This window comes from Delphinapterus leucas, chromosome 13 (genome assembly GCF_059928025.1).
Source record: "Delphinapterus leucas isolate spDelLeu-1000000601 "Yukka" chromosome 13, BTC_Dleu_Yukka2, whole genome shotgun sequence".
NCBI classification, from domain to species: domain Eukaryota; kingdom Metazoa; phylum Chordata; class Mammalia; order Artiodactyla; family Monodontidae; genus Delphinapterus; species Delphinapterus leucas.
This window is the reverse complement of record NC_143141.1, coordinates 43,402,268-43,415,010: the sequence shown is the minus strand read 5'-3', so window position 1 is coordinate 43,415,010 and position 12,743 is coordinate 43,402,268. Positions and strand designations below refer to the sequence as shown.

General features: G+C 35.0%; 1 protein-coding gene across 7 annotated transcripts in view; it reads right to left on the bottom strand.

Moving 5' to 3' along the window:
- Window positions 1–12,743, bottom strand: part of PUS10 (pseudouridine synthase 10) — a 94,072-nt gene that overhangs the window by 79,708 nt on the left and 1,621 nt on the right. For 6 of the 7 annotated variants that reach the window (XR_002647864.3, XM_022597196.3, XM_022597195.2 and 3 more), the window contains exons 2-4: window positions 10,710–10,850; window positions 7,946–8,209; window positions 7,114–7,200 (exon numbers count right to left, since the gene is read on the bottom strand). Coding sequence is in view for 6 of the 7 variants with exons in the window: in XM_022597196.3 (XP_022452904.2) it covers window positions 7,114–7,200; window positions 7,946–8,209; window positions 10,710–10,835 (477 nt within the window). In the remaining variant the exon portion in view is untranslated. Of the gene's footprint in view, window positions 1–7,113; window positions 7,201–7,945; window positions 8,210–9,546; window positions 9,780–10,709; window positions 10,851–12,743 lie in introns of those variants that run through there. The other variant, XM_022597199.2, reaches the window with a different exon arrangement.

The window sequence follows — 12,743 nt, the reverse complement described above, 5'->3', positions numbered from 1 at the left end:
GTACCTATTCCAGTCATCTGATAACAAAACTTGACCTTAAGTGTGGTGGGAAAGTGCTAAAAAATGTAATTTTAATTTTACTTTCAAAGTTGTAATTTTAGAGAATCACCAAATAAATTGGTGATTTATCATTATGTTTGTTAAATTATTACTCTTGTTAAAATATTACAAGAGCTCTGGTTCCATATATATATATATATATATATATACACACATATATATATACTTTTACCAAGAATCCTTTCCCTAACTTTGAAGATACTATACCATTTGAGTGTAAAGGTCAAAACCTAGACTAAGCCTCTCCTGTAAACACAGATACACAATAACCCACTTCTGATATCTATCTGACCAAATCACAGTGTAGGTAGTAAGTAGGGCACAGCAATAATCAAAAGCATATACTGGGGCTTCCCTGGTGGCGCGGTGGTTGAGAGTCCGCCTGCCGATGCAGGGGACACGAGTTCGTGCCCCGGTCCGGGAAGATCCCACATGCTGCGGAGCGGCTGGGCCCGTAAGCCATGGCCGCTGAGCCTGCGCGTCCGGAGCCTGTGCTCCGCAGCAGGAGAGGCCACAATGGTGAGAGGCCCACGTACAGCACAAAAAAAAAAAAAAAAAAAAAAAGCATATACTTTGGAGTTGGATACATGAGCGTTTAAATCCTAGCTCTGTTATTTATTAGCAGTGTAACCTTGAGTTTCAATTTCATCATCTGTAAAATAGAAATAACACTGCCTACTTCAAGGGGTTGTTATGATTAAATGAGACAGCACAGGCAGCACACTGTCCTACAAATAATAAATGGTGGCAGCTACTGCCCCTTGTTTTTTCCAAGAAAGGGGTTGTATCTCACTGCTCCTAAAACATAAGCACACATTGTGGTGGTGTGGCTGTTTCACATATAAACTATCACTTTATATACATATATTGTATATATAAATTATTATGAATGATTTTTCAAAAATAATAACTTAGTAGTTGAGAATTAGTAAGTCTAAAACATGGTGGTGATCTCAGCAAAAAGGGTAATTGAGATGACTTCTCTATGTAACAAAAGAAATCTGAAATAGAGTCTAATTTAGAAGCTCCCTTTTTCTGAAACTTAGTCCACTAGGCCATGCAGTCCTAAAACTGAATGAAAAAAAGGAAAGTTTGGTAAGGAACTCAACAGTTGGTAAGTAGCAATGTGATAATATGTTGCATTTGATGGGGAAATAGAAAAAGGATTTGCTTCATCTTGTATTCCTATTAACTCTGTTATATAACCATTTCTCACTAAAAATTTTAAAGATGCAAAATGTGACAACTCATGGAATAAGACCATACAAATTAAAACATAAACTTCAAAATTTTAAGGCTGCCTCATGCTCTTAACACACCCTGCTACCTCTCAACCACCCACACTGGTGGATTAGCCATAGCAACCTTTTCTTTCTTGCTGCCTCCTCTGCCTATACTTAGCTGGTTCAGGCCAAGAAAAAAGCAAAGCTAGGAAGTAAACATACGCACTTTCAAGTATTTAAACATATGTCTGAATACTCCGCCAACTGCATTCCTGAATCCAGTATACGTTATTGTGATGGTTTTTAGAATTAGCCTTGCTCCTTGTCCTACTTCACCATGGCATCTCATTCGCGGGAATATGCTTTGTTCTTCCTTGCTACAAGGCTCAGTGACTTCAGGAAAGGGTTCTTGCTTTATTTGTTGGTCTCCCTGCAACTGTACCCTCTAATAGTGAGTTATTAAACCTATTCAATACCTGCTTTGACTCCCTGACAGCTGGACTGCTGACTGCCCACCCTAAAGTAACCAGGACTTGGGTTCTACAAAGACCTTGACTAATCACAGGTCACTCATCCTTTCTTCCTTGGAACACACGTCCCAATTGTAGATGGAGTAACAGAATCCTGAACCTGCTCCCATGTCTAGTCCCATGTTCCCCCTGATGCAACAGCTCTGCCTAGATTTTATCATTCTTTTGTCCCCTGATCCTTCTCGAGTGTATGGCTTAACAAGTGCAGTAGTTAAGAAAAGGCAATGCCCATAGAGCCAAGGTAGTTAAGTAAATAAAACATGCCTAAGTATAAGAGATGGTGTGGATTTAAAAAAAAAAAAAGAGCGTGAATGAGGGAGACAAACCCAAATTCCAATAAATGTGACACACTGGGCAAGCTTTCATCTTCCCCCCTTCACATGAGATGAGTGAGATGATTAATGAAGTAATCCCAATCTGTGAGGCTGAAAAAAATCATCCAAACATATTTTCTTTCCAATTCACAGACACTGGGGATCCGTTAAATTTTCAGAGATTAAAAGGTTGGGAACTCCTGGACTCCATCAGAGTCTCAGTAGGTTTTAAGGGATTTATACCTGAGATGGTGGCATGGGCAGAGCTCTGACAAATCACAACCATATACATGTCATTTTTCAATGAGGCTAGATGGTCACCAAGGTCTCCTACAGATCTATGATTCTGTGATTCTGATCATGCAGACTTCCATATACTGATGTTGTGCTCACAGAGGTATGCTATTGGGGTCACCTCTCATAAGGAAGATGGGTTTGCTGCATGTCCTCTGAATGGCTTAAAATGTTGCAGCCTGTATATGCAAAACATTAGCAAGGTTACATCCCCTCAACCCATCCATAAAGAATCTACTGAAAAATCCCTAAGAGGCCGAGACAGTGATTGCTATAATTTTGCATGTTTTTCAGTGCCTCATTCAGCAACCTTGTAAAAATGCTTTGCATGGATAAATGGACCACATAAAGATTGAAGCAAGTCTTAACTAACTAACCTAACCAAAAAATAGGGTTACAAAGTCTGAAAACTCCTTAGTAAGCCGAGAAAGTTTATCGATTGAAGTGAACCTTAAGTTGGTACTAAATGGTGGGTAAGAGAGAACAAAAACTGATTTAAGCAAGGTGTTGTCATACAAAATAAAAATTGAGAAGTCACAGAAAATGAATAAAACGTAGAAAATATGCTTGCTAAATTAGAGAGTTGGGTTAATGAATGAAGATAGCCAGCTCAGGCCTACACATACAATATGAAATTGAAAGTGTAGCTCTCTGTACTTGAAGTCAGAGATTTCATCAAATTCTGTACTATGAGCTAATCATAATTAGAAAAAGCATTGCCCTTTAGAAAAAGTAAGCACATCAATCAATTACAGAGGGGGAAAATTACTGGAGTGTCCAATTAAGAAAGATCCTAGGTTAATGGCTGGGAGTTTAAGAGGCCTATATAAATACATGTAAAATTCTGAATACATGCATTTTTAGGACAAGGGAGTCATTGCTTTCTTTAGATTCTTAATGAGATGATGGTCCCAAACTGGCTAAGACCGCACCGATTTAAGTAAAAATCCAAAGTCTTTTGAATACCCATTTGTCAGAATTTAAGAAAAGAACAACTTTGTAAATATAAACTGCTACCACAGAAATGGTACTGCTTTTATTTTTGGCTACTTTTCTAGGGCTGTGTATAACTTATAGTACTTAGTGCAAAGCATGGAAATATCACAAAGTATAACAAATGAGAGAAAAAAGGTTTTGATTTGACAAATAAAACTCAAACTATACCAAGTTGCATATAGAGAAGTAGGTGTTTCAAACGACCAAAGTAACATTTAAGGGACAATTAACATTCAAAGTCAATAGTAATTAAGGACCTACTGTAGAGCACAGGGAACTCTGCTCAATACTCTGTAATGACCTATGTGGGAAAAGAATCTAAAAAAGAGTGGATATATGTATAACTGATTCACTTTGCTGCACAGCAGAAACTAACACAACATTGTAAATCAACTATACTCCAATAAAAATTAAAAACAAAACCCAAAAAAGTCAGTAGTAAACAACTGTTTCCCGCACGCTGCTCCTGAGGTGGGGCCAGTAGGCCAAACTGATAGTACAATATTGCCCCCTACTGAACTGTACTAGTAAAGATAAACCTAGAAGAACAGGGCTTTAAAGTGCTTACTTTTAAAAGGACCTACTTGGAATGCTCTTTTCCCATCAATACCAGGTTAGCCTAATATTAGCATAAGTCTGGGTTATTCACTCTATGGTAATTTTAGTGTGGCAGTAAGGTAATGTGGTGTAGGAGTTTAGAGGAATCAATCATGAATATAAGGTAACATTTAAAAATTACTGTAATAAATATTTTTCTTAAAACTATATAGGATCTTGAAGTTTGTAAAGGCTGAACAAAGTCTCTAGTCTAACCAACTATAGGTTCACAACTTCCTTATATATATATCTCTGCCAAGTAGTTGCCCAGTCTTGGCTTAAACATTCTGGTGACAGAAAACTCACCATTCCTGAAAACAGTCTCTCCTGTTTTGGATAATCCTCCTTACAGCTGAAAATTACTCTATCTCTCCAGGAGAAAACCCCTCAAATATTTAAGCAGGGCAAATTTGTCCCACTAAATCATCTATTCTCCAAATTAAATAACCCAAGTTCCTTTGGCAGCAGCTCCTGTGACCAGGGTTCAGATGTCTCCAACATTCTAAATGCACTCATCTAAATGTGTTTGTTTCTATTGTTGCTATAACAAATTCCCACAAATTTAGTGGTTTAAAACACAAATTTATTATCTTACAGTACTTTAGGTCAGAAGCCTGACACTGGTGTCACTGGGTCAATAGGGCCATATTCTTCTCTGGAGGCTCTAGGCTAGGAGGACCTGTTTCCTTGCCTTTTCTAGCTTTCAGATTCCACTCATTTTCCCGGGCTCATGGCTCCCTCCCACTATCTTCAAAGTGAGCAACACTGCATCTCTCTGACCATTCTTAAACAATCACCTTTTTCTCTTACTATCACCTCAGCCAGGAAGGGTACTTTTAAGGACTCACATGATTAGGTTGAGCCCACCTAGCTAATTAAGGATAATCTCTGTATCTCATCATCCTTAACCTTAATTACTTCCGCCAAGTCCCTTTTTTAAAAATGCAAAATAACATATTCACAAGTTTGGGGGACTACTACAAAATGCCTTCCCATTTGTATTTGCTCCTCCTAAAGTAGAACATTCCATCTGACTATGGTACTCTAGGAATGGTCAGCACTGAGTAAAAAAGGATTGTCACCTTCATCTTTTCAGATACTATACTTCTAATATCTGGATGAAAATCCAGAGAACTTATCTAATCACACCCATAATTCTCATTGGGCTACTAACTAAAACTCCTAAGCCATCACTATAAACACAGCTCTTTTTTTTTTTATTGGAGTATAGTTAATTTAAAATGTTGTGTTAGTTTCAGGTGTACAGCAAAGTGAATCAGTTATACATATACATACATCCACTCTTTTTTAGATTCTTTTCCCATATAGGCCATTACAGAGTATTGAGTAGAGTTTCCTATGCTATACAGTAGGTCCTTATTAATTATCTATTTTATATATAGTACTGTGTATATGTCAATCCCAATCTTCCAATTAAACATAGCTCAAGCCACTCCTGCCTCATCCTTTACTTGGCAGTTGTTTTTCTAAACCCAAGTATAAGAACGTAGGTTTAAGGACTTCCTTAGTGACACAGTGGTTAAGAATCTGCCTGCCAATGCAGGGTACATGGGTTCGAGCCCTGGTCCAGGAAGATCCCACATGCCGTGGAACAACTAAGCCCATGAGCCACAACTACTGAGCCCACGCTCTAGAGCCTGCGAGCCACAACTACTGAAGCCTGCGTGCCTAGAGCCTGTGCTCCACAACAAAAGAAGCCACCGCAATGAGAAGCCCACGCACCGCAACGAAGAGTAGCCCCCGCTCGCCGCAACTAGAGAAAGCCCTCATGCAGCAATGAAGACCCAACGCAGCCAAAAATAAATAAATAAAAGCAAGAAGAGTTTATGCAGAATAATTCTATTTTTTAAAACAGCATCTTCTATTTCTAATATGGAATATAAATACTTCATAAGCATTTAACAAATATTAAGTTAATATTGTTAAAATCATCACATGTGGTAAAAATGGACAATACAAATTTTAACGTAAAAATATAAACTTTGAGATGAAGATTGGTAGTAAGATATATAACCACACTTAGAAAATATATTTCTTTTCCTATTTTTGTTACTCAAACACTGAAAGCTTTTGTGAGTCACTTAGCTTTTGGAAGTCTGTTTTTCTCCACCAAAATTGGACCCTGGAGATGACCTATCTGTGAGAAATGCACTGATGATTGACTAGAAAATGACTTTAAGTGTTTATAAACCTCAGTATTATCATTATCACTGCCTTTACTCTTCCATTTGCTCCATTATCTTGTCATCAACAGAGATACTACTTAAAATCACTCTACTCTTTTTCACTTCCCAGCTCTTCTCTATCATTTATCCAGCCTCAACAAGTCTTAAGTCAATCTTTAGCCTTTTAGGGACTAATAAATATATTCAATCAAAGAAAATGATGGTATAAGATGTAAGGTGATGCTTTGGGATTCTTAGGGAAAATATACCTCATACATATAAATAGATGTGTTTACAGCTCATTATAATTTGAGGTTACAGAGGCCATTCTCTCTATACTACATTTAACAGTATTAACAAAGATAGTTTTGTGTTTTCACATCAGTTTCTACACACAGGAACATTACAATAATGACTACTATTATTTTTTTCACTTACCAAAAGAAAAAAGTTAAAATAAATATGAGGCTATTTCTCTCCCTTTTTCCATTGACTAAAAGAGGTGCCGTCTTTTTATATTTTACTCTGGAAAAGAGAAGGCTCATCAAAATTAAAATGATCTTATCCTAGGACCATTATAAAACATATACATCTGCCCCAAAAGATCTCTGAAGTCCTGGTCAAATATCTTTCTCTGACCAACATGCCGCTCAACGAATGTTGCTACTGAATTAGGACCTTTTAAAAAGATGGCAGTACTGTGATGAATAAACTAACTTGAACCAATAATTCCTTTTCTCATCCATTCACTCAACATCATTAAGCAACTATAATAATGTAATGCTTTCAGTCATTCAATAAATTCATAAAATGTGAAAATATAATATGGGAAGGAATATTTATACTTTCCTATATTTTTAGAAATTTCTATTGTGTACTTCACATACAGTTTTATGTATGTAAATGACCTTACCTCTCTTACAGATAGCTGTGGTGGGAAGGAGATTGACAATACCAAGTTGGTGAATTCAAACCCAGAGGCCTCAACCTTTTGGCACACCTAAAAAAGTATTACATAAAAAGTATTTTTTATTACATAAAAAAGTATTATATAAATTCCCAGGAATTGCTCAAATTTTTACACTAATCTTCATAACATGAATTTTTGGTCCAGGAGATGACACTGCAAAACTTCTAAACTTTTACCTTTGAGTAGGAACTCTCACAAACATCCTGAAATCAAATATTTGCCAACTATGACCCTGAGGACTGATATCACAAGGTGCCAAAAGAGCCAGGACTCACCTGCAGAACAACCTGTTGAATGTCAAAATACTTTTCTATTAAGTCACCTAGTAATTCAGAAAAGATCTTAAACAAAATAAAGCCAAATAGGCACTCTTGATACCTGGAAACAAAAAGCAATCCCACCTTCAATCATGTACCTTCCTCAAGGCTGTAACACTAGTCTTTTCTAGACACTAAAAGGTATGACTAAAGAAGAACTTTTCTCTAACTCCTTAGCTATGTTAAACAGCAAAGGGAAAACTGCTACATTTTTGTTCAATTGAACAGCACTCATAACTGAAATACATGGATACATATTTCATTAATTTTCAGACATGTTGATAAAAAGGTAATTTGAGAATAGTAGGCTTTTTTAAAAAAAAATTAAGAAAACGTTCTAATGATCCATTTGTGTGAAACAAGTTGAAACGAATGGCATTGTTCCTTTGGATACAAGAATTCTAGGCCTTAGAACTGAAAATCTTTACGAATCGCACATTAATAAAAAAACAGTTTACCTTTTTAATGAACTCTTTTTCACAGAAATCTTGAAGAATTCCTAGGCATACATTGCATACATTTAAATTTGAGTTCTTGGAAGCAATGCTTCCATCTTCAATAATCAAGATCTTTCCCTCTCCATTTTGACTCAGATTATCCATCCCATCAATCCCATCTTCTAGTTCTTGTAGTCGAATTTTCTTGGGAGGTGGGTTTGGAACTTCTGAAATTAATTCATCTTTTTCAGTTTCCAGAAATTTTTGCAGTTCATTGAGCAACTCCTGGAAAGTTAATTAAAAAAAAAAAAAAGTAATGACCCTTTAACAATGTCCTTAAGGGTAAGATGAAGTGTGAAAATTATGATATATCACAGACTTATACAATGCTGACTTATATCAGTTCTGGAGCAGTTAGTTTTATTAGTCAGCATTGGCTTTCAGGAGAATTTAAAAGAGAATGCCTAATTCCTATAATATATGTGTGAATATTTTTTCAAAAGAGTTTCATACATCAGTGAAGCTAAAATCCTAAATCTGAGATGGAAAGGCTCCATTAACAAATTTATTAATTTGGCCTGTAGTTCTGTTGTGAGGGTCATTGACTTGCTAATTTCAGCAAAACAAACAAACAAAAACAAAAAAACCCAACTTCAATTCTAATTATTAGCAAATAGAAATGCAAACTGAATTTCCATCTATGCTAGGTTATTTAATAATCTCACAACCACTAAAACTTCATATGTACAATATTTAATATGAAATATGAAAAATTACATAGATTAGAAGTCTATTAAGTAAAAATAATTTCTAGTCAATTTACTAAACAAAGGCAAACAGATGCTGGCAATGCTGAAATTTGGCATCATAATTACAAACCATTTACAGGCTAATTGAAAAAAGCCCTCTACTACATTCTGGTTTGCCTAATTTCTGTCACTCTTTGTATTGGAATGTAAAAAGTGGCATTCCTTTCAAACCACTATCATATTTCAGACATTCCACTCATCTAAATACTCAGAGGACTTTTCTTCTGTTTTGTCTAAATTGGGCAGGTTTTATTATTCAGTTGTTGAATAAATATCCTTTTGAAATTCACTCATATTACAATTTACTGACTCTAAAGGGAAAAATCTTTCACTCAAACAAATTTAATTCATTTTATTAAGACATGAGCTCTCCTATTAAATCTTTAACAGAGAAATACATACACATATACACATACAGGCATATTATGGCCCACACAGATATGTTTATTATTACCTAAGACCTATAATGTCAATATAACATCGTACAGATACATGCATGTGTACATATATCACACGATAGAAAATATTAAAATATATTTACCCAGAAAAGTCCTCAGATATTTTCATGTTTATTTACATAAAATGATACAAAAGTTGGTAACACCAAGTGTCTTTCTATAATATATATTTTAAAACTTACAACATATGTATAAAATAATAGATTATAAATGTGTCTGAAAAAAATTGTAAGGCAAGTTACACAAACTCAATCTTATCACTTCATAGTCATTATGCGTATAAAGAAATATAGATGTATATATTAATCATCATAGCATATGTACCATTTCCAGTTTTCAAAGTGTTTTCACATACTTTATTAGATATTGTCCCTTAAAATCCTGTGAGGTGGATGTTATCATCACGCCCATTTACAGAGAAGAAAACTGAAGCTGGAAAGTGGTGAAACTGGGATTCAAATCCATGTCTTCTAGCTCCAAATTCTAGGCTTTGGATTCAGACAGACAGTTCATATCCTAGCTTGCTCACTTAATAGCTGTGTAACTTTGGGCAGGTTGCTTAACCTCTCTGTGCCTCAGTTTCTTCATCTGAAAATAGAGACAATCATAGTATGTACTTACCTATTAGGTTATTGTGAGGATTATATGAGAGCTTGACATATAATAATGCTATATGAATATTGGATATAATTATTTCCAAAATAATAGAAACTAATACATAGGAGAAATGACTGCCATTGCTAACTCCTGGGCAATTTTTTTAAATTATAGGAAGCTGAATGTGTGTGTGTGTGTGTGTGCGTGTGTGTGTGTGTGTGTGCGCGTGTGTGTGTGCATGTGTGGTGTATTCGTACTGTTTATAAGTACATATTTACACATATGTATATAATTACTATCTGCCTCTGAAAAGAACATCACTGTTAGAATAAAATATATTTCACAAAATGTTATATATTTTATATGAAATATTCTATTAAATGTCAAAGCTCTCTGTATATTACCATAAATGTCAAAGACCTCAGTATATTACTTTTGCTATTAATAGTGGTAAGTGATAATAAGCATTTACTTCTAGAGAGTTGCAAACACCTATTTGTAAATACAAGTGGTAATACAGAAAACAGAAAAAGAAAAAAGGCAACCAAACCCACCATGCTTCCACTCCCCCATTACATTTTACTAATATCTGGTGAGATGCACTATTTTGTGATATTCTGTCTAGATATTCTTTAGGAAAGATCTATGCAAACATTAAATGCACCAGTGAATTGCTTCACAAAGATCTCACTACATTAAATGTTAAATATAATCACTTAAGAAGGAACTTACATTTTATATGGTAATGGCAATTCCAAAATTACCATTATCGGTAACTATTTTATTATAGTTTTTTAAAAAATTTAATGAAGAGTTATGAACAGATACTTGCCCTCAAATACACAGGTATTGATTTAAAACCTTTTCTTAACTTAAAAAAAAAGGAAGGAAGGAAGAGAGAAAGAAAGAAAATACCCTTACCTTGTAGGGAAGTTTGTATGGTGCATGAAAATCCACACCACAGAATCTGAAGATACATCTTGGACAGGTACCAGTACTGAGCAACAACTGGGCCACATGCTTGTTTTCCACAGTCAGTGGAAACATATTAAATAACTACAACTAGAAAAAAAGAAAAAGTAAAACTAATGAGCACCTTTTGTGTTTTACTTTCACAGACAAATATATGGTCACCTTTAAGGATAAAAATCTTTAAAGATAAAACATTTATATTTGAAAATCACTATTTGGTATTCTCCAATAATGTCCCTTTCATTATATCCATATTGAAACAAAAACTTGAAGGCAATTTATTAGATGGATCAGGTAAAAGTTTCTAATTGTCAAGGACTTTAACATTCTGGATTATGATAAAGTGCATCAACATAACTAAATCAATCAAAAGAAATAAAAACTAATAAAAAATGGCTGTCTCTAAGGAGGGTAAGGAAAACAAGAATACAGAGTGTAATTTTGCTTTTTATTTTGTACCATTCAGTATTGTTTGAGAACACAGAGTTGTAAATTCAATAAACTTTCCTGTTAGAAATAAGAAATGAGTTTGCTAGAAAAAATAATCAGATCAGTCTACGTTATGTAATACTTGACTGCCCTTAATGATAGTTAAGCAGTCAAGTATTCAAAGCAAACTGATCAGATTCAAAAATATCAATTTTACTTTGATGAAATAATAACTAAGTAAAAGCCAACTATTACCAAAATGAGAAAAATCTTCCTTTCATACACAAGTAAAAACTCCAACAAAAACAAATAAAGTGCAAAATATTTTAGAGTAATTATTATCTAAAACAAGTTGCCACTTTTTTGCAATTTGAACAAACTCACTTGGAAGTAAATACGACATAGAGAATGGGTTCTTGTTGCCAGGAAGGAGTGGGGTAATGAAAATTAAATTTCGTAGTCATTCTGTTTGGAGGGAAAAAAAAGGTCTTCTGATTAATGAATCAGCTCACATTACTTTAAAATGAGGAACTAGTGATATTTTATAAAACTATGATTTCGTGGTTATGGTACTGAGGTCATAGAGATAAAAGATTGTGGCACCTTTAATTTGTTCATTTTCATAATTCAAATGAACTTAGTATTTGTGGAGGGTGAAGCTCTTACCAACTGCTTACTATAAAGATGTGACTCTTAGAATTAGTTTGTGTTTTCTAACCCTTTAAAACCCACTACTTACTTTCAAGTTTCTAAATGTTTGTGGCCACTTATCAAGAATAGATCCTTGACAGAAAACAGATAGTACTATGGAACTCTTCACCATAAAAATAAGGTCAGCAAGCAGGACTACAAAAACCAGATTGCCTGTGGCTGGGTTCTAATTCAGGTACCAGAATATGTGAGTTGTCAGGGAGGGGAAGGGAAGAAAACCAAGCTTCTCTGGACACACCAGTGAGAACTTTCAGACACCCAGATTGGGAAACACTGATTTAGGATTGCCTAAGTAAATTTGAGCTCCAGAAAGTACAGAATATGTAAAGAACAACCTCTGCATAATGAAGCTCTGTGTGATCATTGTTATTTACAAACGATCTGAATCCCTTCCCCCAGCTCATTTAATCTAATACTTTGATGCTGATAAGGGGTTGGGATTCTTTGAGGAGCTGATTATCAGCATTTAAAGTGTATCCCAACTGCATTCCCCTCACAGAGAAACTGTTTCTATTTCGTCCTTTTTTTCTCCGCCTTTCCATTAGCTAAAGCCAAGGATTTCATTTAATTGAGAATTAACCTTTAACTCAGAAAGAGAAACCAATAAACCCTCCTGTCCAATAAATAAATCCAGGACTGAGTGCTTAAGATGGGCACTTTGTATCAAAGATTTCCCAGGAGACTTAAGTTAAATAGTTGTATTAAAATGTATGCTTTTTCCCCCCGTTGGCTTAAAGACAATGTTTGTTTCTCCAGTAGGTTCACTAGAACAAAGGTATCACGCTAGTCAATAAATGACACATTATACTCTCTTGGCTCTAAAGTTTCCAAACCCGTTCAGAA